The 26,070-nt window shown below is 41.5% G+C and overlaps 2 protein-coding genes across 17 annotated transcripts in view; both read left to right on the top strand.

Moving 5' to 3' along the window:
* LOC121597340 (protein NDRG3) overlaps positions 1-21,775 on the top strand; it is a 47,110-nt gene extending 25,335 nt beyond the window's left edge. For 6 of the 16 annotated variants that reach the window (XM_041923036.1, XM_041923038.1, XM_041923037.1 and 3 more), the window contains 8 exons: positions 8,292-8,485; positions 8,559-8,679; positions 8,762-8,903; positions 8,995-9,174; positions 9,260-9,380; positions 9,582-9,697; positions 11,075-11,159; positions 16,857-21,775. In XM_041923036.1, the coding sequence (XP_041778970.1) occupies positions 8,292-8,485; positions 8,559-8,679; positions 8,762-8,903; positions 8,995-9,174; positions 9,260-9,380; positions 9,582-9,697; positions 11,075-11,159; positions 16,857-17,125 (1,228 nt within the window). In that variant the 3' untranslated portion in view covers positions 17,126-21,775. Of the gene's footprint in view, positions 1-533; positions 630-8,291; positions 8,486-8,558; positions 8,680-8,761; positions 8,904-8,994; positions 9,175-9,259; positions 9,381-9,581; positions 9,698-11,074; positions 11,160-13,712; positions 15,119-16,554; positions 16,692-16,856 lie in introns of those variants that run through there. The other 10 variants (XM_041923026.1, XM_041923025.1, XM_041923034.1 and 7 more) reach the window with 6 other exon arrangements.
* A 1,714-nt stretch (positions 21,776-23,489) lies between these two features.
* The window catches only part of LOC121598118 (epidermal growth factor receptor), a 95,128-nt gene continuing 92,547 nt past the window's right edge, over positions 23,490-26,070 (top strand). The window contains exon 1 of the mRNA XM_041924710.1: positions 23,490-25,178. Within this exon, the coding sequence (XP_041780644.1) occupies positions 25,061-25,178 (118 nt within the window). The 5' untranslated portion in view covers positions 23,490-25,060. The remainder of the gene's footprint in view (positions 25,179-26,070) is intronic.

Below are 26,070 nucleotides of genomic sequence, written 5' to 3'. Positions count from 1 at the left end.
CACAACATCACAATCACACCATCCATCTCATCAATTCTCCATCCATAACAGTCCCAAAAACCACACAAGCCATCATTAAGTTGCAATCAATAATCAATGCCCAACCGTGCGGGAAGGAAAAATCAATACACAGGCAGCGTTACATCCCGCTGAGCTAATACATTACCATACAACAGTCTACCACAGCAGCGGGAATAGATTAACAGTCCTAAAAACCTCACCTTCCGGAAGCGATTGATTTAAATTTGCATTTAAGTTTGCCCTTCCAAACACACATACACACACACATGGCAGCCCTTTTCCTCAAACTCCCCAACAAATAACACACCACCCAGAAACCACGTTCTTACCGCTCTTTTTTCTAACTTTCCCTGTTTATTTCCTTCTATTGTTTTTTTTGTTCGATTCTTGCTGAAACTTCATTTCTTTCCCGGAATTACCCGTTTTTTCCGTTCCCTACCATTATTTTTCGTTTCGTGTTTTGTGTTTTGTTTCCTACTCGGTATGTTTTTCGGCCTCTGCATGTGATTTAGTACTAATTTCAGAGATCGCGACAAAACCGGCAAATCAGCGAACGCCAGAATGCCATCCGCACCAGCACACACTGCCGAGGAAGCTCGCCTGCTTGGGTAAGATTGTTTATGCATTTTGTTTTATTATTTTGTTATTATGTTTTCCCTCGCGTCTTGTTTTATGATTTTTCGATTGTTGTTGAGTTTTTTGGCATTTGGTTACAAGTTTGAATAACTAACGCAGCGCATCCTCCTAAATCGTGCCCGTTTGGTCGCGCGCGTCTCAAACAGCAGACTGTGTGCAACTTGTTTTATTTTAATTAAGTTTTATTCTATTCAATATGCATTTTTCTTTTTTGTATAAACGTCTCAAACAAATTTGTTTTCAACTTACCCATCATACCTTACCACTCCGAAGAAACACTCCATTGAAACACTGAAATGTACAAACCTTACAGCTCGATCCATTACTGCTCAGTACACGAACGAATGGCTCCAATCATGCTCTCTCTCTATATATATTTCTATTATACTCTTATATGCTCGTACTGTAAAGCGCGTAGTGCTCTCATTTTGTGTCATACTTATCTATATAAATACACGCAAAATTTATATTTTTAGTATGTAAGGATATTTAAAAAAATATATACATTAAAGTGTCATATAAACGAACAGGTAACATGCTGCACAGTAACCCATTATATAATTCCAAATGGTATATCTTTAATTGTGGATTATTATTGGGTTTTATTGAATTATTCCAAGAAAAAGATTGGAGAAAACATAACGAATTATAAGTATTTTGCTTTTAGCATTCATGATAATTGCATAGACTTCATTTTACAAGAATATTGACTATTTGTAGCAAGCTAGGCTAGTACTTCGATTATTTTTAATCCTAAAATCTACCAAACATGACCTCTGTAAGTCATAATGTTAATTCGAATATTGTACCGGGTCAATCCTCTGAATTTTAAATCGTTTATGCACGACTTAGTTGCTTTAATCCAATTCTAAACATCACATTGATGCTCGTGGTGCTTCGATTTAAGATTTTCAACGCTAACCTTACTTAAAATGTTGGCTGTACGTTTTGCTTGTTAATTCAACTTCACAAAAATCAGTTTCCTAGACAACGACTTTGCAACGCTTTTCGAGAAGCAAGACGCACCGAGTCCTAGCTCTGGTAGTAAACTTCCCAGTAAAACCCTAAAGTGTTGATGAAGATGAATTTGGCCTAGACATTTACTCGAGTAAATATTGTTAAACCCCTTATCCATCCATTTGATTCGCTTTCCCCACGGAAGTGAAACTTCCTAAACACAATCACGCCCAGATTGACGCAATCGAAATGGTGCGAAACTGGGAACGACGTCTTCCCAGTGTGTCCTTCCAGGAAGCGGAGGCTTCCGATTCGGCTCTAAAGGCAATTAAAAATTTTCCTCCCTCAGCGCCGTCCACGTCCGGCATCAACGCCACTCCGTTATTATTACATTTCGGTTCCGCTTTTTGCCCATCAACGAAACGATCGACTCCATTAGGACTCGTTTCTAGGGAGGCGTGTGCGTTCGCAAGTAAAATGTGTCGATAATGGACACTGCTCAGGACATGCAGCTTCGTCCCGTGGGGGGGGCTGCAAGTCGCGTGGTTCGATGGTGAGGTGAAGGTGTATTCTTCAATTATGCAACAATTTTCATAACAGAGCACGAGCCTGCAACTGTCGTCGCTTTTTGTTACAGCGCAGTAAGTAGAAAAGCTCGGATGGAGAAAGGACATAGGGGAAGATAGAGGGGGTGGAAAATTGGATCGATGTAGTGGAAAGTGGAACAAAAACGGCTCCCTTTCTTGTGCAAAAGGTGCATCAGTTCTTCGTTTTGCGCGAGCATGGTAAAATGCATTAGCCTGGCAGGGGGGTTTGAGGCGACACGGCCGTATGTTTCTCGAGTTGGCTACATTAGATCCTTATCGAGGGAAGGAAGGCTTCGTTATTATGTTGAACCAGGAAGAAATAGGTGGTTCACTGCGCATATAATGCCTCGGTTCCTGGTAGACCCAGTTCAAAGTTCCATTACGAGGGCGGTACAGTGCAGGCATTCGCTAGAAAATGTAAGAGGTTTTTCTGTGGTTTCACGTGCATGGTTGTGTATTGTTGTGTTGCAATTGAAACTCACTCCAGAAGAACCTACCATTGTGTGAAGTATGTTGTTTTGCTAGGAGCGCAAGCGAATACTGTGGAAAGGCAGCTATGTTTTTTTCCAAAGAAACGCTGCTCCAGATGCAATGTAGCGAATGATGTTTATGGAGAACTTTTAGATGTACTTTTGGAGTTGCTACTACTGAAGAAAACCGGGGATGTCACCTGGAATTTATGATCCCTAATAAGATACTACCAAAGATACATATATTTGTTTGCGACTTGCGTGGACTTGTATGTCTTTCGAGCAATCGTTATTTTACGCTGACATTGCTCAATGTATGCTTCTGTTTAATTGCTTTAAAAGCCCTTGGCCGATCAAAACAAGCTTTATTCTTTTGTTTGATCTAACCTTTGTCCGATGTGTCACGCGGACTAAATGGTTGCAAATCTCAAACGTCGTCACTCGCTAAATTCAGTGTGGAGACTTTGGAGACGTTTTTTTCCACCTATGTTGCTTATTTAACACATGATTCACAAATTAGCACCCTTCCGGCAAACCTGCGCAGTATCGGACAAAGATGTGTTGTTCGAGAAAGTGGTAGATGTACGCGATGACTACCGCGATGTGTGGGGAAAACACAAAGCATGTACCCTCAAACGTCAACCAGCTTCATTTCAAAACGACAATATAAGTTGTTACCCAGCGAGATCTCCGCTTCTCCGAAGGTCGTCAAGCTATGATAAGCAATTTCCATCTGCCGAGGAGGCGCCTTTGTTTTGTACGAAAAAGGAAGCAAGGTTACGTCGGTTACGGCTGGATAACGTTTTTGTGCCATATCCACTGGAATGATGTCGGAGCGCGAGACTCGGTCTGTGCTGTGTTTACCGTTTTACCGTGCGAAATGTGTCTTTGAACAAGTTTCGACGTCGTGCCGGGCGTACGTTCGACGAGCGGGAGAATACCGTCTCGAGCGACCGGTATTATCCGGTACGACCAACGGTGCGGATCTTCATGCGGACAAGGTAGCACAGCTCGTTGGTACGAGTAAACAAGCTTGTAGGATTATTACAAAGCAATAGCGAAAGCATCCAGCAACAGCTACTCTGAACTGATGGAGTTGGATGAATCATCAATTCTGGGCGCTCTGGACGTTACAACATTGGGCAATGTGCGATCCGAGATCGGATAAGTTTGATGACGTTCTCATTAGGCTTTTGTTGGGTGAACGGTTCTGAGTCAGCGGTACTGGAGTGCTTGTTGTTCCGAAGGATGGTTAAGAGTAGGTAAATGGTTGTCCTCCTTTGCCAGGAAAACATGCTCTGCAGAGTGATAAATTAAAGGTTGTCGTCCGTAGAGATTGCTTTATTAGTGCGGCAATAGCTTCAGGGGATTTCATCAGTTTTGTTATAAACGTTTCAAACTGCCTTCCATATATCTAAAGCTCACAGGACCGAAGTTCTTTCAGTTTGGTTATTTGTCTAGATCGATTACGTAATGAAGAAGCTTTGAGAATTGTTTGTGGGGAAACTCTTTTCCATAAAAAATAGCCCATACACCTGTCATCGCTGCTGGAACAATTCAATTGCTGTCTGTTCTATTTTGCTGCCAGCCATCTGTCGGTCGCAGACTCTTCCCATCAGTTCATCGAGCGCAAAGCAAATTCCAAACAAGTTTAATCAGTGACATCAGTCAACTGGCTAAATTTGGAACCCAACCATTCGGAAAAGGAAGGAAGCATATGTGACGGCAAAGCTGCTCCAGCCTGCGCCACAAGCAATAATCGAAACGAGCTACGGGGCTACGGGGAAGTTATTTCTTTCCAATTTTCTATTTCCTGCACCGTTGTCAGCTAGCACGGGTAAACTCGTAAAACTGTTCGATGAGCTGTGTCGTCTGTGTCAACATTAGCCAGCACCGGGGACGTGGCCGTAATCGTTCTTTTATGGGGCGAAACGAATTAATTAATCCATCAAACTCAGATCACCGGGTTGGATAGGTTTTGATGAGAAAAAAAAGAAAACTCATCCGAAGAATATTGACTCTATATTTAAACCAGCAAAGTGGAAAAGAATGTAAAAGTAATGATATCATGTAGGCCTGTTTTTGTTGTACTTTGCTGAAATTGCAAGCGCAATGACTTCGAATAGCGCTACCTCAAACCGCAAGAGTTGTGATGATGAAGCTGATTTCTTGACTTTTCTTTCTTCCCTGTGTTGGGGATTCCGAAGACATTGAATTTGACTATTCTCTTTGATGTATGATCGCTTCCCGGCAAATCAAACCCTTCACATGCGCCTTACGGTGCAATGGGTTTGGGAAATCCCAAGATCCCCTGCCGGGTGGGGTAAAAAGGTCGAAAAAACCGCCTCTTATCAACCACCCGCCAACCTACAAAAAGGTTCAATGATAAATTGTTCCATAGAAACGGCTCCTTTTGGGGATGGCACACTCACCCAGACACACACAACAGAGCGACTTGTCGTAACAATGACAGACTGCCAAAAGTTCCTCTAATCTATTCTGCCCATTTTCTCGAGCACTGGAGCGTTGGGTGGGAATTTCGGTAGCCATCAGGAAGCAGGCAAAAGCTTTCCGGAAAAAATCCGGACTGGAGTGATTGTTGTGGGCTTGCAAAAAGGGAAAACTGCTTTCAAAGCGTTTAGAAAGGATGCCCCGGGATCGTCAGGGAAATATGTTTCGGGCGACGTCCAAGAGTGCAGGAAATACGGCTTAGGCTTCATTTTCCTCCATTCATTGTGGGTGTGTGAGTGTTTTCTGTGTGTGTGCTGTCCTCACCCACTCACATAAAGTGGAAAGGGACACACGCTAAAGCGTGCACAGTGTGCGATAGCACCGAAAGTTATCCGACAAGACATTACGCGTGGTGGGGCGCCGCGTGTGCGGCAATGAAAACACGGTGGACGAGAAGGAATTTTGTTTTCCCATGTTCGCTACCATAGTTACCGCCCAAGGGTGGGGTGTGCTTTGGGCTTTCCGTTGGACCGTCGCGCCAGCCTGTCGGCAGTGGCAGTTCGATTATTTCCACCTGAGCCGCACGCGATCCGTTTCTGATGTGTGGTGGACGGAAAAAAACCGTCTCATCTGTTCGCAATGGAAAATCGAGCCCCTTCTCAGATCCTGCATGGGAACAGGCGAAAGTCGGAAGCTACCTTTGTGAAGGACAGTATCGGGCCATGATTGAATGCATATGTTTGTTTTTCAAGCTAAAAAAAGGCAAAGAAACGGTCGTATTAACGATTTTCACTTCTCCGCTGCACTTTTCGACTCGGTGAGCCAGAACCACAGAGTCGTTAGTCGAGTGTCATTGCGGCTGAAACGGGAAAGGTAGAATGATTTTCACCATATCTACTCAAACTCAAAATGGTAAAGAGTAGCAAGCAATGGTGCATGTTTGGTTACGTAAAATTTGCGTTCCATATTCACCGTTTTTTTGCCAGGCGTGCTGCAATCGAAGCTGGGAAATCAAATTGGAAAATTAAATTACGTACAGCGAGCGGATAGCGCACGGAAGGGCAAATGTAGAGCAATCACAGAACGGCAATGGAACGAATGGAACCACCAGAGCCCTATAAAATACGAAAAATGAAACGTTTCGTGTCGCGTTATTTGAGAAGGCAAAGAAGGATACGCATGGAGTGTTTTGATTCAACTTTTGGAGCGCACAATTGGTGGCAATATTGGAGCGTGTAAAAGTTTCGCCAAGACAGATCGATTGTCTCGTTGTTGGAGGGTGCAAATGTTTGTTTTCTTGTGCACGACACCGTGCAGGAAGAGGGCGGTGTTATGCAAGATCTGGCAATCTGATTAAACTGTTTTATTTCTTAGTTGAATGAATTTCGGGGGAAGTTTTAATGTTTGGAGGATAACGATTAAGCATGTCTGAAAACAATATCGGGCTTAGGCAGCCCAGAAATAGCTGGACTTTTCAAAAATACGAAACGATGCCAATGAATTTCCAATGGTGTGATCCTCTCCAAAACTTTGTAAAACATTCATCGAATGAATGACTTTAACGGCAAATCCAAATGTTGAAGTTAGTTTAATACTTAAAGTTTCTTCACGAAGCTTAAAAACTTACAGCAGAAGTTGCATAGTGTCTATTCCTTTTGTTGGGTACCAAGAAGTATAATTCTTTTATTAAACATACATTAATATTTCTCATCGTGGGACGTTAAGCAGGTTGTTGCATACGTTGATAAGGAAAAAAGCTCGATCATCGTATAGCATTGAATTCAGAACTATAGTAACATACATGTTGTGGCATAGAATTGTTTTCAATATATGAAATTCTTCCAAGCTAGGCTTAAAGCCTCAAGTGCTTTAACTTTTAATAGAAAATGGCTTTAGATACATAGATATCCCTTCCTTAAATATAGCTTACACCCATTCCAGTTCATTTAGATAGCAGACTAACGTTACAGAACCACTATGAAGCAATACTTTCAAAAGCCTTCCGTTTGTTAGGATTCATTTTACGTGTTGCAAAAGACTTCAAAGATCCATTCAGTGTAAAAGCTCTGTATTGTGCAATTGTCCGTCCTACTTTAGAATTCGCTAGTATTATTTGGACTCCGACACAGCAATATTTAATAGATAGGCTAGAATTGGTTCAACGCAAGCTCACTCGTTCATTGTTTTACCGTCTCCCGTGGTCTCGTAATTCTGTTTGTCCCTCTTACCGTACAAGGTGCCTGTTATTTGGACTAGAACCTCTGCAACATAGAAGAAAGACGGCACAGTGCTTATTTATACACAAACTTGTTAGCGGATCTTTAGACGCCCCGTCAATTCTGAGTAAATTGAACTTTCAGGCCCCCAGTAGAATGTTAAGAACCAGGACATTATTTAACACAGAATTCAGATCGACTAATTTGGATCTAACGATCCTTTATTAAAAATGATAAGTGCCTATAACTCGCTAGGAAACAATGTCGACTTGAACTCAAACTTAAACAATTTACGGACCTTTTTACATAGCTTAATATGACGCTTCCACAGTTTATGTTGTTTTTAATTTTTATTTGGTTGATTGACAGTTAAACTTGTTATGTTTTTTATGCGTTTTTGTTAGCACTGTTCTTTAGCATTAACTATAGAAATAAGTATGTTATGTAAGCTTATGCCAGCTGGATAACTTTTGGAATAAATAATAATAATAATAATAATAATAATAATAATAATAATTCCTTAATGGCTTTGTATCATACATAGCGATGAGTATTTAACTTGTAGATCTTTGTTTTCAACTAAATTGTTTTCAAATTTAACTTTGCCTTGTGCTTTCATTAGGCTTAGAAACGATTTTCCTTCTCGTCGATATCAATAGCTAATAGAACTGTGATAATAGAAGAGTCATCTCTCTGCTTGAAATCTAAATGAACCAAGTTTTTTGATAAGAACAATACCACGAACGGGCAAACTACCATCGTTAACATCTTCGAACATTGGTACATCCAGGCGAAGGCCTGTGACTCGATGGCAATGATTTACGCGGCGATATGACCTTGTTGTCTTGCGTGGAACACATATCTCCCCCGAAAACCAGCACAACCAGTACCGCAGTATGCACCGGTCAATACTGATTCCGTCCGCTTTGATCCTCTTTATTCTGCCCACGCAGAGCGATGCCGGTCGACCCGATGGATGACATTGAGCTGCGCTCGGTTCAGCTACAGTATCCCAACCAGCGGGGCTCTATAGTTGGGTCGTGCGATCTGCGCCGCGTGCCGACGGACAAGGGCGACATCCTGGTGGCGGTGCAGGGCGATACAACGAAGCCGGCGATTGTGACGTACCACGATCTGGGATTGAACTGTGAGTGGGATGAGTGTGCAGAGTGGGCAGTATGTAGCATGTAACTAATCGGTGCGTGTGGGCTCCTTTTTAGATGCATCGAGTTTTGCCGGGTTCTTCAACTTTCCTACGATGCGCTCGCTGCTGGATAACTTCTGCGTGTATCACGTGAACGCACCCGGCCAGGAGGACGGAGCCCCAACGTTCCCGGAAGAGTGAGTTTCTAATCCTGCCGTGTGCTGCTAGCAGCCGTGTAGAACGCTCAACTCATTGTGAAACGTGTTTTACCACCTACAGCTATGTCTATCCGACGTTCGACGAGCTGGCCTCGCAGATGCTGTTTGTGATGACACACTTTAACTTGAAGTCCATCATCGGTTTCGGTGTCGGAGCGGGAGCAAACATTCTGGCCCGTTTCGCCCTGGCCAATCCGGATAAGGTTAGTATGAAGCAATGTAGACCCCCCATGGTAGAACCTTTTTTTTAGTGTTGTAATTTGTAATGATTTGCGCCTCTCGTTTGTGCCATAGGTTGGAGCACTCTGCCTTATCAACTGCAGTTCAACAGCGGCCGGCTGGATCGAGTGGGGCTATCAGCTGCTGAATACGCGTAATCTGCGCACCAAGGGCATGACCCAGGGTGTGCTGGACTATCTGATGTGGCATCATTTCGGCCGGAATCCAGAGGAGCGCAATCTGGATTTGGTACAGGTGAGTTGCACAGGCTCTGATAACGGAGGAACTAAATCTTTGAACTATTCTAACGTCCTTTTTGTACTTCAAATCGATTTTGCAGCTGTACAAGAGCAACTTTGAGCGCTCGATAAATCCGGTTAACCTGGCCATGCTGATTGATGCTTACATTAAGCGTACGGATTTGAACATTGCCCGAACACCTTCCGGCTCACCACAAACTTGTAAGTGATGATGCGTCATGTTCGATAAATTGACAGTACGCAACCACCGGCACAACATAAGAGTGATTGCTCGTCCCACGTACTGCAAAATGTTTCGCTACTCGCTAATCGAGACACTGAAAACTGATGAATTTTAATGGGTATATTCGATCTTCATCTATCTCTCTTTCTCTCTCTCTCTCTTTCAATTACATTTTCCAGCTGCCCCATCACTGAAGATGCCCGTGTTAAATATTACTGGCGCATTATCGCCCCACATCGATGATACAGTAACGTTCAACGGTAGACTAATCCCGGAGAAGACTAATTGGATGAAGGTAATTTCATTTTAATCGACAGCAGCAGCCATTCCCCAACCACATGCCGGTACGTGTTGGCACGTTATGTGACGACGGGCAGACCATCCACGACGTCCGTGTTCCCGGAAACTTTTCCCCTCCCGGGCAGGGGCGCCGTTTTTCCTCGGAGGAAGGGTCAGAAGACCCGCCGTGGAGGTGGCGTATTGATGGGTGTGGTTTTAGGTCGATAATGTAACTAATGTGTTGGCGCGTTGCGTTTCGCGTATGGTTTTGTGTGCAAGCGCGCGCACGTGTGTGTGTTTTTATTCTTTCTCCCATTTCTCTATCCTGCCCACCTGCCCCCTCCCTTGTGCAACACACTATCGATCGACGCACACAGTATTAGAGTGATGTAACGGGTTGCTTGACAAAACTGCGCCTGATCGCCCGGTGCACCGTTACTGCCATAATTTGAAACAACTTTTACGGCGTCAACCTGGCAAGAGCTGGGACACGCGGTTATGACACTTTTCATTAGTTATTACCATGGGGCTTTTAATGGAACTTTCGAAAGCACTTCACGAAGGGAGCAGTGCACGAAGGAGATGAGTATCGCGAAACAAAACCAAAAAACGCACGGTGATATAATGAGAAGCGGCGCAGATTTGTAGGACACATTTTAATGTGTGCAGTTGTTAATTATTTTAATGACTTTGGACAGGACATGACGCAGACGCTTCCTGTTCTTTTAGCGAAAGTTTGCGACCGCGCCGAAATGTGAGAATGAGGGCATAACGATGTCGCCAATCATTTTTTCTTCAGAATATTATCATTTCCATTACCTTTATTTACATTTTTGCGTAATATAAGCTCTCGCAGGAATTCAGACACAATAAAAAAACACTCAGTTCTTGTCAGAAGCACTAGTACATCTAATTTGTTTTGTATCTCTTGTGTATAGACTCGCTGTTATTCAGCAAAAATAAAACAGAAAATTCATGATAAACATTGTTCAGTGAAGATTGACTATCGATCTTCCCTAATGTATCAATGCTTTGGTACAATTTTTCTGAAAAAAGAAGTATTTTTTAAATGTTCATAATTGCTTCATTTTTTATTTATTACTTTTGTTTAAAATTAGCTTAGAAGATGCCAATCACAGTCAAAACTTTATTGAAGTTGCTTAAGCTGCTATTAGACTCACATAAAAAGCGCCGAAATGATTCATTTCACAGATGGAATGTAACGCCTCGTAACGCTTGTTTTTTGGGGCGTGAAATTTCCAACTAATTAAATCAATCAAATGTTGATATAGAGCGTCATCTGTAAAAACAGATGATACAGAGTACAGCTTCATAATATCTACAATGATCTCAGTGACTAACGTGTTTTGTTTCGCTTGCGGCTTTATTTTAGATTTCCGACTGCGGTCTCGTACTGGAGGAGCAACCGGGCAAGCTGGCCGAAGCGTTCCGACTGTTCCTGCAGGGTGAAGGCTACGGTAAGTGCTAAATTTTTGCGACTAAACACAACACCCCCTCCGTACTAGTAAGATGTAAGAGTATGCGCGCATTAGTTACACCCATTAACTGAACTTTGTGAACCTACCGAGAATGCCCGCAAGGGGAACTCTCGCGAACCAATAGAACCAGAGAGGCAGGCTACTTGCTTGCGTACTTGCTAGTTCGGATATGCTAGAAGATGCTAGAAAATGTATTCTGAGTTCGCGGAGGAATTGGAAAACATATACACAGACACATACACCCAAGAATACTCCCGCGACAATATAGGATCAACCAACACACACACACACACATATACACGCTAAAAGAAACACAAGCACACTACCGACAATACCCCACCGCCACATTGCACCGCGTACAGATGTCATAAGGGCAGAGAGATAGAGGGAATGAGTCGACACAGGGAAAGAGTAAGGAGCAATGCTTTTGTGCTAACGATAGGGACAAACGGAGACCGCGCGCGCGCAGCTAGGAGAAGCAGCTTTGCTAAGCAAATGAGCAACCGAATATGTATTAGCTAAACACTGCAACACACACATACACGCGCCCATTCGCTCAATAGTACACATCCATATGCGACACTTTCATCGCGTCTGCATCGTTGCCACACCTAAGCGGTAACGCCAATAGACACTGCCACTACAACACTGTTCCGCTAAGCCTATAGGATAATGAAATAGAGCAAACCACCAACTCATCTTCATCTCGTCGTTGTGCCGCATTTGCTCAAAAAAGAAATCGTAATCGAATTATCAATATAATCATCCGCACTATGGTCAGAATCAGGTGTAGTAGGTGGTCTTGATCGCGCATCGAGACACCAAGGCTCACACTCATCGATTTCACACACAGCCCAATCATGCGATTCATATAGCATCCTGTCTCATTCACAACAACAACAAAAAAAAACACATTTTCAACGAACGAAATGGAATCATGATCATTGTCGCTAAATCCAACCCTTCCCAACGATTCGCTACCAATCGTACATTGGAAATGGAAGTAACTTTCTGTAAAACGATAGCATTGGTTTCATTATAAATTAATATGATCGCTGTATCTGTTCAATATTTGTACCACCTGTTCGTGCTAGTTGAAAAAAACGATAACAGAAAGGAAATGCAAAAGTATAACTAATTCAGAAGCATTAAATGTAACACAGATTAAAGAAAACAAGCATCACTTGAAAATGAAAACCAGTTAAACTTAATAAGCCTACATACAGCAGTAACTCGAACCATATTAAACTAGATCAATCAAATAGTGCAGCAGCTTGAAATTGGCAGACTTGTAATTGTAAGACTTTCTTAGCTTACTGCGATCGGTACGCTTACGAAGATGGTAGTAGTTACGTTAAGTTTTTGCTCCATTTACAACCCTCAGAATCAGTTGTTTGCCGTTTTGATTGCTTCCATTGCGCGGAAGAAGTACACGAAGTAGCCGTTACGTTACGATGCGTTACGTTACGAAGCTTTAGTTCGGTTTTGTCAACCGACCCAAGCGTACCGGTGTTAGGGGGTTTGCATTAGACTGTTGATTGTTGTTACGATCGTGATCGTGCGACGAACAAAAACGAACGGAAGGACGGAAGCCGTGTAGCTGTGTTAATATGAATTGAAACGATTATAGACTTTATAAATTAAATCATTGCAATAAAGCCGATTGAGGAAAAGTTTGTTTGAGCTTTGAAAATGAAACAATCACGAAAAAAAAACGAGTTATCAAAACCAGACAAGCTTAGTGTTCAAGAATGAAATCACATTGCCTACAGCTTTTCAATGTATTATTTAATGGATTTTGGTTTTATTCTTCTAGATTTTGTTTCTCGTAATTTGATCTTTTAACTGTAAATGTTATGAAGCAAACAATTCAAGGACTAGTTTTGCTCTTTCACTTTGTACTGAAGCTTCTTTTCTTTATGTGTTTTTTTTAGTTTTCCCTATCATTCATGTCCTTCTGACTGTCGTTGATTCTGTGTGAAAGTGTGTTAAAAAATAAAAAATTATATCGAGTGTTCGCATTGGACATTAATCGGCATGTGTGTACGTGGGATTGGTGTGTATGTGTGTGCGTGTATGCGCGTTTATGGATACGGTCAATAACTATAAGTAAAATACGTATCGTAAATGCTACAATGTAATATGATTTCGATGCAAAATTCGTGTTTGAGTGAGAATGTTTGTTTTTAGCGTCAGCAATTTCTTGCTAGTTTATTGCAAGTTTATTGCTAGCTGTGTTTTAATTTAACTGTTACAGACAATTAATATTTAGCACTTGTTTAAATAGCTTTCATGCGTTGAATTTTGCTAGTGATTTGTTTGTTTTATTGCCTTTATCATTTTTAACGAATAATTAATAAGGACAGCATTAGCCATTTTTGTTTGATTCTTGTTTTACTTCACATTTTGTTCGATTCATCTCACTCACCTATTCAACGCATCTCTTTATTTTTTTTTATTATTTTGCCATAAGAAACACGCAACTTCTCAACTTTATTTACTCATCATGCCATTTGATTCGTTTACTTTTAGCCGTTGGAGCTTTGCAAAAACTAGGCAAACTGTCTCGCCAGGGCACAGTAGAAAGCTTGTCCCAGTAGAGTAGTAGCGACCTGGCGGGCCTAACGTTGTCTTGTGCCAATCGGTCTTCCATCTCACCTTTGCCCATCCCTCTCCCCCTCGGAACCCTGTGGTTTACGCTTTTATGCCTTGGAGTGTCGTGACGCGACGTGCAGCAGCGCTAGAGTAACATCGATGTCGTCCTTTCCCTTGTGCCCTGCTGTGGAGCGATTGAAAGTGAAACAAGACCATTGAACGTGTGGCCAAGCAAGGAGAAGAATAACGTTCAGTGGTTTTCATACACTCCCCTAATGGGTACAGTAGGAGTCTGCTGAGCGCATCCCCCCTTTAAGTAGAAACATACATGGAAAAGCGAACGACCAATCAATCGCTTCGGAAGGGGCGCAAGCTGTGTTGCTTTAGCATGTCGCGAGCATTAACCACACATGAAATGGCTCGCCCTTATGTTTTACCAACCCAAAGATTGGCTTAAGATTGCTGATGTGTGTTTGTGTTTGTGAGTGCGTAAAAAAAAGCAATCAAATACTAACGCTAGAACAAAACACGCACTATTTGGCGTTCCCACAAAAAGTAGAACACATTCAAAGCGAACAATATAGAAATTCATTTCACGCACGGTGTGAGTGTGGCGATGAGCAGAACTGAGCCGTTTCATGTGCCATCGTTTCTTGCTGGCATGGTGTTTTAGTATAAAAGATAAGGAAACCATTTTTAAGTCACTTTTTTCTTTATCATAGATTTATAGTGTAATTCAACGTTTAAGCTAGATAATTGCGAAAGGTTTGCTCCACTGCAGTGGAAAACATTCATTCAATCAGAGGATAGTGTCTCATCCAGAGTCATCGTTTCTTAGCACAATGTCAGTTATTTTGTTTTACAAAACATTCATCACATTCGTTTTTTTTTTCAACAAAGCTGATGAGGAAAAGATGCGGGAAAATACACAGCTAGTGCCTTGTTATTAGTTACTTTTTCATCTCATAAGTAGCAAGCTTTGTTCGTTTGATTTTCTGTAGTGAATGCTTCTAATTAAAAAAAAAGCTATAAATAAAGCTCAGCGCTTGAAAGCTTGCTATACCAAACAACTAGAACCACTCTCGTACGGTGACTAGTGGCTACCCAGTACTAATGATTCGGCGTTTCGGTGACCAATATTAGAAGCTAACCAATACAAAAAAACCTCGCTCAAATTGTGGAACATGTGTTTTCTCCTTCCCACAGTTTCGAAGAAACTACCGTCACCCACTAAAGCACAGGCGCCGGCTGGTGTGTAAACAAAAAAAAAAAAGCGCCGTGGCCGTGCTTTTTTGCCATGCTTTCTCACACGCAACGCGAACGGCAAGTACGTTCAAAAACAATAAAAAAAAACAATGTAACTGTAACTCAACGTTACAGTTTAATTTTAAGTTACTGCAACACCTCTTCTTTAAAACACACGGACACTATCCAGCAGCCGAGCTCTTCAGTTACATTTCCTTACGTGCACATTTTTACGTTCTCGCATCGCATTTTTACCTTCCACCATTCAATCTGTATTATTGATTTATTCGTTTAAGTTTCGTCTTATTTCCTCAGCTGGAATGTTTTGCCGTAATGTTATGTATATTTTTGTTTTATTTCTTTTTGTTTTGATTTATTTTATAGTTTCACGTTTTTCAGTTGTTGCGTTTCAATTTTGTATATTGTATAAAAAGAAGACAAAACAAACAAAAAATCAAATATGGAATAAATTATTGAACCAAAACCAAACAAACACCGGAACTGCCTCCGTTTTGCTTGCATTTATTTTGGATTAGAGCTGACGCTTTGAAAGAAATACACGCATTCGCTCAGCAGGACATTAAACACAGCCCAGAATCAAAATGCATTGAAGCGAGGGAGATTGCCTTGAGAGGTGCACTTAGCGGTTTTCTGTTTCATTTTGCTTAGGTGCATCTGTTTTTTTTTTGTTGTTATTGATTTCTTGGTATGTGGATCCGTCAACTATAAACTGCAATTCCATTCGAAGACATTAGACACCATGATTGCTTCTATTTCATAAATTTAAATAAATGAAGAAAAGCTTAAGAGAGTAAAAAAGACACATCAAAGTGTCTCACAAATATTCACAACTTCGTTACTTTGGGTAAAATACCGTGCAAATGTTGTCCAAATGTTGATCAAACTGTTGCTATCCTGTACAAGTGTTCTCCATCTCGTTGCGAAACCGTTGAACTGTTCGGAATCATTTTCATGTCGTGTCGTTTCACACCCATTGCCACATTCTCTCATTATCGTATCGTATCATAACAACACAGCAAAAAGCTTTCCCCTATTTTTGTATTATTTTTCCGTACGTTTCTCTGTAAATCAGCTTTGTGTGGTATAATTTAAATGATATGGAATGTTTTATATTACCCGTAAAACATTGGGTAATCGTGTTGTCAGATATTTTTTTCAATTTGAATGTCTTTTTGGTTTTAAATATACAATAGTTTGCGCCTTGTTTTGCAATTATTTTGTTTTTCATATTTTCTAATCGTTCTGCACACAAACGTTGTGAGGCAAAGCTAGAACAGTCGATTGAATTTGTCCGCAAGAAGGTGATCGTTTCTTTTGTTGCAAAGAGCAGGATTTTGCATGCTATGCTCAACTCTACTTGCTAAAGCCGCGTCCAAACAGCTAGCGAGAAAGGCCGAGAGGATACAACAGCAGTTAAATAAAAATGAAAGCTCATCCCTTCTCACTCAGATAAAAAAAAACAATACAAACATTGAATCGTTGTGCGGAATCATATTAATTGAAATGTAATCAGTGTATATTTTCTACCTAAAAACAGAGAAAATATAAAAACCAACCTATTATACCGACTAGCTCATTTGCGAACCATCATCCCATCAAAGACACGCACCTCGCTTTTATCAGCTACAGCTATTAATCGTACTAATGGTGTTGAGGCAGCACCAACATTTTCACCGCATGCTAAATACCATACTACCACTGCTACTGCTGCTACTGCTGCTGCATCAACTGCAATCAACCGCCACAACAACAACAACAACAACCACAACAACGTTAACAACAATGAACCGGTGTCGTGTCATAACCACAATCAAGAGTTCGACAAGCTAAACGGGAACGTGCTGGCGGCGGGCGGCGGCGGCGGTGGTGGCGGCGGCGGCGGTGGCGGTGGTGGCGGTAGCGCAGATCTGCTGCAAACCAGCAACGGCAACGGCGGCGGTGGCATCAGCGGCATCACAGCAACGGCCAACATTTCCAGCACCGGCAGTGCCTGTATCGGCGCCAGCGGCGCCATCTACGAGCGGGCGAAGAACGGTGCGATCCGGATAACCGAGAATCCGCTGCCCGAGAACGTGGCGTGCTAGAAAAGAGACATATCGGGTCGGGTGGACCGACCGGCGATGCGGATCATTGCGAACGTGCGGGAAGGCTGGGTAGCAGGGGAGCGGGCCGATGTTGCCAAGGGACGGGGGGTGGAAGAGGGGGGCGGTGTGGCGGACGGAGAGGCCGAGGAGGATGAGGTGTGGACGAACCGACGGTATCGAATAGAGAAAGTTATGCTGAATGCAGTATTTTCTATGCAATTTTAAGCGAGCGTAGGGACGGGCTGGAAATGGCAGAAAAGAAAGGAAATTCTAACAAACAAACGAAAAAAAAAGAGAAAACCACAAAACTTATCAAACGCTTCTACGAGCTTCGGCTTTATCCAACGAAAATGAGAGCAAATTTGTGAGGGAAGGTAGCGACAAAAAAAAAAGTTCTAAAATTCATGGAATGTAAACAGCAAAAGCAATAACGATACAATTGGTGATTGATTTCGTTTCCATTTTCTCCAACACGGCTCTTCTGCGAGAGGATTAAAATGACCAACAAGAATCCAATATCAATTTCTTATTCGTAATACGCTCCAAGAGCTGTTCTGTTATGGGCGCCCTACTTTTTACTTTGTTAGTAGTAGCCGCTAAAGCGAAGCACTGCAAAATCGATTGGAAAAGGCAAAGAAAAAAAACACAACTCAATCGCTAAAACCAGAAAAGAAGCAAACCAATGGCGCAAAAGAGATGTACATTTTGTAGAAAAAAAAAAAAACAAAACAGAAACAGAAGCATAAACTATGTAACTAGGTCTAGAGCAGACAGAACAGCAGGCCAACACCATACTGTGAAACAGGAAAACGCTAAAGAAGATGCGCTAAGCGCGTCAAATAAAAGAAACGAAAAAAGGAAATAAAAACAGATGTATAGAATGTGGAGAAAAACAATGGAAATGATGAAGGAAATGTGAAAGCTTTTGCAAAAAGTAAATCGAAATAAAGCAAAACAAAAAAAACGACCGAAACACGCAAACACCCTAAAAACCAAACCCGATATTCAGGCAAAAATGTATGGCAGTTGCTGTGAGACGTGAGATGCATATCGTTAAAACGGACTAAGCTAAAAGCCGAAGGAGTAATCTTATTAGCATACACTAGATAACCGCCGTCTGCCGCACGCGAGAAGACAGCCACTAATATAGCTTAAGGATAAACGAACTAAATAACTAAAAACAAAGGAGAACAAATATCACACACAAACACAAAACAAAACACGGCCCGTTGTGCAGTGAAGCAAGGTCCATGTGCTTACAAGAAAAAGAAGAAAAAAACAAAACAGCTCGTACAAGGTTTTTCTGTTGCAATACTGAGATCGATTTTGGTTACAAACAAATATGGCTTAATTGAACGTTTGAACCCGAATCTGTACACGGACCCTTTACACATCCCCCCCCCCTCGATACGTTTATATGATTAACGTACTAAATGTCAACGTCCCTCGATGCGTTAGAAAATCCTTTGATTGAACGAGTGCACTACCTTCCCCACGTGGCCTGGGAAAGTGCTACAAAACGGTAAAATATAAACTGCCATAGTTTACGTCTTACTCCCTCTCACTTTTTTAATCGCTTTTCACAAAAGACCAAACGAAACGATCAAATATATTTAATAAAATGAAACACAGCCCACAAGCATACGAGCAAAACGAAACACGCAACGAGACGCCGAGCAACGAGGCTAGATGGGGGCCCGATTGTAGCACTACTCACATGACAGAAGCAAGTGACGGAATAGTAGCGGACCTACGCCAATGTGCTACTTGTTGTGGACACTGCACGTGGACGTGGTTGATTGTTAGTTAGATAGGCATGAAAGCTAATGATGCAATATGATGATATGCATACTACTATTTGTGGGATTCAAAGCATTAAAATTGATCTTTTTACTTTAATTGAAGTTGTATAAATTCCTTACTGTATTAAGTATTTTAAGATAAAAGTATGAAATTGATTACCATTTTTATAACCAATATGTTGTAACGTCATCATATGTATGTTATCTGGCATAGTTTTCAGTGACTTTTTTACCCACTGTGTTGAACTGTATTTCCGTTATCCGTTAAAAAATCGATTGAATGATTTAATTAATTTCAACTTAATTATTAAAATGTTATTGTAACACTTGTTTGACAACTATCGTATAGTTTACAGTTTCATGCATATAGTTGCCGGCCTGGCCCGGTACGCGGTGTAAAACGAAGAAATCAAAGCAAATTGTTACTCTAGACGAGGAAACCAGACTAGTGAAGCATACTAAGGGCAAATCTTATTCTGTAGTGATGTTGACAGTGACTCTAAACTGCTGTAAGTTATTATTAAAACATATTAAACCGCGCTAGCAAACGCCCCCAAACACACACGCACACACTTGTTGCAAATTTGGATGTGAACAGTGATTTCCATTATGGAGTGTGTCGAGACGCGGGCCGGCCATTGGTGAAAGGATGTTTCAGATTTATGATAGTTTTTGATTCAGTTTCTATTTTCAAAACACTAAGTTACTAGAGATGTTTTGTTTTGTTTTTATTTTAGTTTTTTTTTGAATGTTTCTATACACATGTTAATCAATTTAAAATTAATTTTAATCGATTTGATACAATTTTATTTAAATTTTTTGTTACTTTTCAGTACCTAATTTCGTTTTATCATCATTTTCACTCATATGGCCTAGATAAGCGGAAACGTAAAAAAAAAACAACCGAAACTACGTAGTCATAGAAACACTTACTATCTGTAGATACTTTTCATGTACTAGCTTGCCCACTAACTAGGCTCCTTTTCTTCTCTTCAACACACCCCCCTCCCGTTAAACAAAAACTGTGTATTGAAAGCTTGCAGAAAAGCTTCCGAAACGCAAAGCACGAACAAAAAGTCCGGACTAGAAAAGACAAAAAACCGAAAACATTCCAAAACCGTGCTAGGAAAGGAACAGATGGATCACCTACAAATTAAAGCTAAAAAGTCAGTTACAGCGTACCGTGTAGCTAATGTTACTTTGTGGCAATATGGCCAACGTCCCCCTTTCAACTGTCGATATAAAAAAAAGGAAGAAGCTGGCGGTTACAAACACTTAAACAAACGAATGCGATTAATTAGGCATGCACGTTCAAACCATGCTAATAAAAGCTCCTGGCGATGCTTATTCTCGACTTGATTCTACGCGTTTCGTGTTTGTTGACATCGAAATGTCACCATTTGTGTGTTGTTTTTGTTTAGTTTCGTTTTAGCAGATGGTTTTAATTTTGCAAAACAGACAGAGAAGAATAAACGAATAAAATACCAAACAAACCAACTGCAGAACAATATTTCGTACAATACCACACTCCGTATTAGCACTATAGCTTTAGCCAGATGCGACTGAGCGCAAGGAACGATCTACTAGAGACATCCGGCTAGAGAGAAAAGCCTTTTGTGATAAGGAGCAGACACGGTTCTCAGCAAAAATCCATCACGGGTGCATAGCAAAAACAAAAAAAAAGACACTTAAACGCAGCAAACTGATGCAGAAGCTACTACAGGATGCAGTTAAGGACAGGATTGAGGCGACACAACACAACACTAAATGCAAGCTAAACTGTACAGCTATGCGCGAACATTCACGGAAATACATATGCGGGAAGGGTGGCCGAAACAGCAGAGCGATTCATTTATCACTTGAGTGCCTAATCATTGATTATTGAAATTGGATGAACATGATAGAAGTCTCTTAACGCGATGTCGGCGCGCCGCTGGTGATAGATTTTTTCGAAAAGCCCTTTTACTTGCAATTTTCTTGCAAAGCGCACTGCAACTATGTTCTTCTACCCGTGAGGATGGCGGTTTGGCTGCCGGAAGAGGATTTAGCTTACAGCAAACTTAAACACTTTCCGCGTAGCATTAATAAACATTTGGAGGTTTTGGAATGTGGTGACTCCATCTTTTGCATATTGCCGTTTACTTTAAACCGACTGTTTCCGTTGTCATGTGTTTGTTTGTGATAAGCTGGAAATGATAAATAAAATCGAATATAAAATTAAAACTTTAGATGAAGGAAGAAAGTAAGCAGGCTAGTAGAATGCAGCAACGGAACCGAGTTTTGGGGGGGCAACTTATATCCATGAGCTAATCGCTACTAATAACTACACTTTTGCTGCTACGCACCGGCTAGCTTACCGAAAGGATCGAATCAAAGCATGCCGGTGGGCGGACCATAAACCTCCGCCTCCGGCAGAAGGCAAATGCTTGCAGCAACTCATCAACCAATACGAACAAACAAACAAAAAAACAACCCTTGCGCCATGTTGCCGCCATATAGTAGAACAAAAACAAACTAGTAGAACGGTTAAACACACAGCCACACATTAATGCAACACAGCAGAGGGCAGAGATTGTCAATGGAGTAGCTAAACATGGCTGCAAACGGAAAGGTAAGCGATAGCTGGAATGAGCGGAAATACGGATGGTTGCGCAAGCGAACAAGCAAAAGCGTGTTTAAAATGCCCCGCAAAGAAAAGAAGAAGAAAGCAGTCACAATAATGCAAACCAAAATGAATACACTAATGAGCGAAAACAAAAAACCAACAACAAACAAAACGAAATGAATGAATAAAACTAAACCAAAGTTCTTGTATGGCAAAAGAACTAATAAAAAGTAATGATAATGAGGTGTGTGTTTTGATTTGATAAAATGATGAGACGGAAAAAAATCTGCTCCTAACTTCGCAGCGGTAAGTTTCGTGTGAGTGTTATATTAACAAAGAACCGGTTTTTTCGTCCTTCAATGTGTTGTTACAATGTACCTTTTCTATTTTGTTACAATCACGATTAGATTAGTTTGATTTTATGAGGTGATGTATATTGATCTCGGTCATGACGTGACTGTTGTAAAGTTCTGTTTCAGGGATGAACAATCATCGTGCACAGTCGGATCGTTTCATTGGGCGCGTTTCGACGTGGCGCGGTTCGTTTCATTAGTCGCAAACTTGTTGGTCGCAAACTTGTTGGTCGCAAACTTCTTGGTCGCGAACTTCTTCTACGCGAACTTCTTTGTCGGAAACTTCTTGGTCACCAATATCTTGATCGCAAGCTTCTTGGTCGGTAGCTTCTTGGTCGTAAGCTTCTTGGGCCCAAAATCCATGGTCACCAATATCTTGATCGCAAACTTCTTGGTCGCAATATTATTGGTCGCAAATTTCTTGGTCGCAAAATTCTTGAACGCAAACTTCTTGGTCGTAAAATTGATGGTCACAAACTTCTTGGTCGCAAACTTCTTGATCCCAAAATTCTTAGTCGCAAACTTCTTGGTCGCTAACTTCTTGGTCGCAAACTTTTTGGTCGCAAACTTGTTGGTCGCAAACTTGTTGGTCGTAAAATTCTTGGTCGCAAACTTCTTGGTCGCAAAAGTCTTGGCTGCAAAAATCTTGATCGCTAACTTGTTGGTCGCAAACTTCTCTGTCACAAACTTCGTGGTCCTAAAAACATTGATCGCAAAGTTCTTGTTCATAATTTTTGTTTGGTTGCTTATATTTTTTACTGATATAGATAAAACAATGGAATTAAAATTTAAAAAAATGAAACCTAAAATAATAGAATATTCAAAATTGAGAAAAATGTTAGCAAAATGTTATCTCCACAGAAAATTCGTCGTCCTGTTTTTTTTTTAATTAATTTTATTTGGTCAATCTAATAGTTAGATTATACAAATTAACTGATTGTTGAGCCCTGCATAACAAGCGCCTGGTACGCAGGTATTGGTGATACCCTCGACCAAGCTGTTTACGCGTCAACGCTTCAAATGTAATGACCGCGAGAGTACGCTCACAGTTCCAAGCTTAGCTCGAAAGAGAATGGCTCGTCAACAAACCACTGAGCGAACATGGGGAGAGAATCAGCGAAGCAAAACAAGCCACTGGAATGGAACATAAACGCATAAGCAGCATAAGAGGGCAGCATAAATCGCATCAAATATGGCATGCAACTGCGTGCAAGTTCGGCGCACAAGTTGCTACGGGTTGATGAGGTGGGAAACGAAGCTAAAAAATTGTTTTTTATATGTCGGATAATTGTTGTGTTCTTTAAAGTTTTTTTTTTTTAATTTAAGGTCTTGTATATTTTTAAATAATACTTCGAAAAATCCTTTTGTTAGCAAATGTATTTAAGTAAAAAACAAATCCACAACATCTAAATCTTCTCAACCCTTAAGCCATGCTGAAACAGCGTTATGGACCGTGAAAATTCCACCACGAAAACATGGCGAGAAAATGGCCCATCTCACGAGAGAGTCAGCAAGCTACCGCTCTCTTCCAATGCAAAACAAGAGAGCGAACCTTCCACCAAGCGTGAGCGTTTGGTTTAGCATCCGACCTACCCCCGAGCATAGGCTCAGTTGCAGTTTGAAGTTGAACTCTAGAAGATCGACGGAAGGGCACAGCAGCGCCGGATTTGTGTGTGTATTTTTTATGTTCGCTACAGTGACTCGTGGTGTAACTATTAGTGGTTTTCTTCGTCACACTTCAACGGCAAGAAAGTGTGTGAAAACGAGAGAGAGGAGAGGTGAATCAAAAGCTAAAGAAACAGTATACTTTAAGGGAGCAAACGACTCCACAGACCGCAGTGATCACAATTGAACAAGGTGGTAGCAGAAAAAATAATAATAAAAAAACACACACACACACTGCCCAACGGCAGCCGAACGAAAATCAGGGGAGAGGGTGGCCAACCCCACAGCGTAAGGCCAACAATTTTTTTTTTTGTTGGTTTCGGCTCGTCTCAACTGGCCACCGCTGCTACCTGGTGGTGTGGTTTGTGTAGTGGGTGAAAGATGCCTTTACACCGTGCGGTGGTGTTCTTGGGCCGCAACGAACCTTCCGGTTGGCGTAGTCCGTGCGTACAGTTTCAGCCCCTGACGATCGTGTTTTGACGCCACCTTTTCACGGGCTGTTGGTTGAGGAAAATAGCGCAGAGCAGGGAACGCATCAGCGTTTGGTAGTGGTTAACGTATTTGAGTGTTTGAAATTGTACGGCGGAGAGCAAAGTGTCGTTTTTGGTGTACGAAAAAAAAAAACGGTGAAAATAGTGCATTCGCGTTAGTGAAAGATCTTTGGGTTTGAATGTGTTTTTTTGAAGTGAATTTTTCCCCAAAGATTGTATTCGAATCTTGGTGAACGTGGAATGCGATGTTGCGTACTGTTGCGCGCGTGTGAACAAGTGTTTTTTGTTGTGCTGCAGTGCTGTGAGGAAGAATAGCAAGTGAAGTGTGTTCGTGTGATTATTTTTTTGTTGCGACTACAAAGCCAAAATCATCTTTCAAGTTGGTCGAAAAACTTAGCTTTCTGATTCGATTCAGTTCGAAGCACGAATAGGAAGCAGTTTCTGCTTGTAATGAGTGAGTTTTGAAGGGAAACAAATCAGTTTAAAAATAAAAGCATTTAAGTCTAATAAAAGGCTATAAAACACAGCTTCAATGGTGAATGTAATGCACTTTGTGAAGTGTCTCTGTGCGAGAAGAAAAACAATTCATCGAAGCCGGAATTAAAACATCGACCATCTTTCCCAAAACCGTTCAACTGACACTTGTTGCTGCAAAGCAGTTTGGATTTTGGCGCCCATCGAACGCGATTCAGTTTCGAACGCCAATCCGAGAACGACCAACCGGTGTGCTATGGAACGGGGCAACCCACAGTACTGCCAGATGAGACTAGTGTCACAAGAAGCCGTGAAACAAGTGGCCACCGAGTGAGTTTGTGCGACAGGTCGAACGACGAGCAGGGTAGAATATTCGGTATAAGGGAAGCAAGAAAAAACCCACCAAACAGCAGCAGCAGCAGCAACCTGTTGCACCCAAGTGCGCTCGTGTGAGTGAAAGGGCAAGGGAAAGGAAGAGAAAGAAGAAGAAGAAGAAGAAACGGGGGTACAAGTGAGGTATACACAAGTGATAAAACGCAGTGAAGATGGGTGCGTACGGGGTGAGGCTGGTGACGGCGGCCCTACTGCTGAGCGTGCTGTTTGCGACGGGCAGCTGCTACATGCGAGACTTTGCACACAAAAACGAGATCAACGAAATGAGAGGTAAGTGGTTCGGGTTGCTAGAGATGATTAATTAACTTTTGGGATGTGTACGAAAAAAGTTTTGAGCCGTTTTTACCTAATTAATGAATAAGTGATATCGGAAAAAGTGAGAAAAAAGTAAACTAAAGCTTGAAAATCAGATCAAATTCAAGAGAAAAATTCGGTTAAAAGATTAAAAATAAAAAATAAGAGGAAAAGCAAGAAATCTTAGCCAACATAAGACAAAAAAGAAGAGAAGAATAATTCAAAGAAAGCAACAAGGCTTTTGCCTTAATGCAACCCAAGAGCAAATAATATTTAACACATCGAAACATTGAACTAAAATGCTGTCGTTTACAAACGATGTAAAAAAAACCTTTTTGCTCCCAAAAAAAAACTGGCCCAACAAGAAACACGAACTAGTGAATAGAGCATTTGTGCGTGTGTGCGTGTGTGTACGTCCGCGGCGTGCCTATTCGCGCACTTCAAGGTAAACGCGCACCCACGCGATTCCGCGGCGCGACCCAACCGCGTTCGGAGGGCGCGTAATAAGCGCTTGCGCTTGGGTCGTGAGGAGGGAACGATCGGCCACAGCATTCACTCACCGTGGGGAAAGAGAGCGCGAGCGATCAAGTAAATCTTATTGCGTCATAAATTATTTATACACAACCACAACCAACCAGCCAGCACTGGCAGCACTACTTTGGGCTGATTCGGTTCGATTTTTAATTCAAACTAGTGTTTGATATAGAAAAGTTTGAGACTTTGTTTTGTTTTTTTTTTCGTGAGGGGTTTGTTCCACACCGCAATCGTGCTGGCATGGCACTTTTACACGCTTCCTTGCTGAAACGGATGAATTTTAGAAACGAAGCAAACGCACCCCACATTCGCGCGCTTTGAGATTGCACTTGCG

Source organism: Anopheles merus, chromosome 3R (genome assembly GCF_017562075.2).
Source record: "Anopheles merus strain MAF chromosome 3R, AmerM5.1, whole genome shotgun sequence".
NCBI classification, from domain to species: Eukaryota; Metazoa; Arthropoda; class Insecta; order Diptera; family Culicidae; genus Anopheles; species Anopheles merus.
The sequence above is the reverse complement of the archived record's forward strand: the minus strand, read 5'-3'. Positions and strand labels throughout refer to the sequence as shown.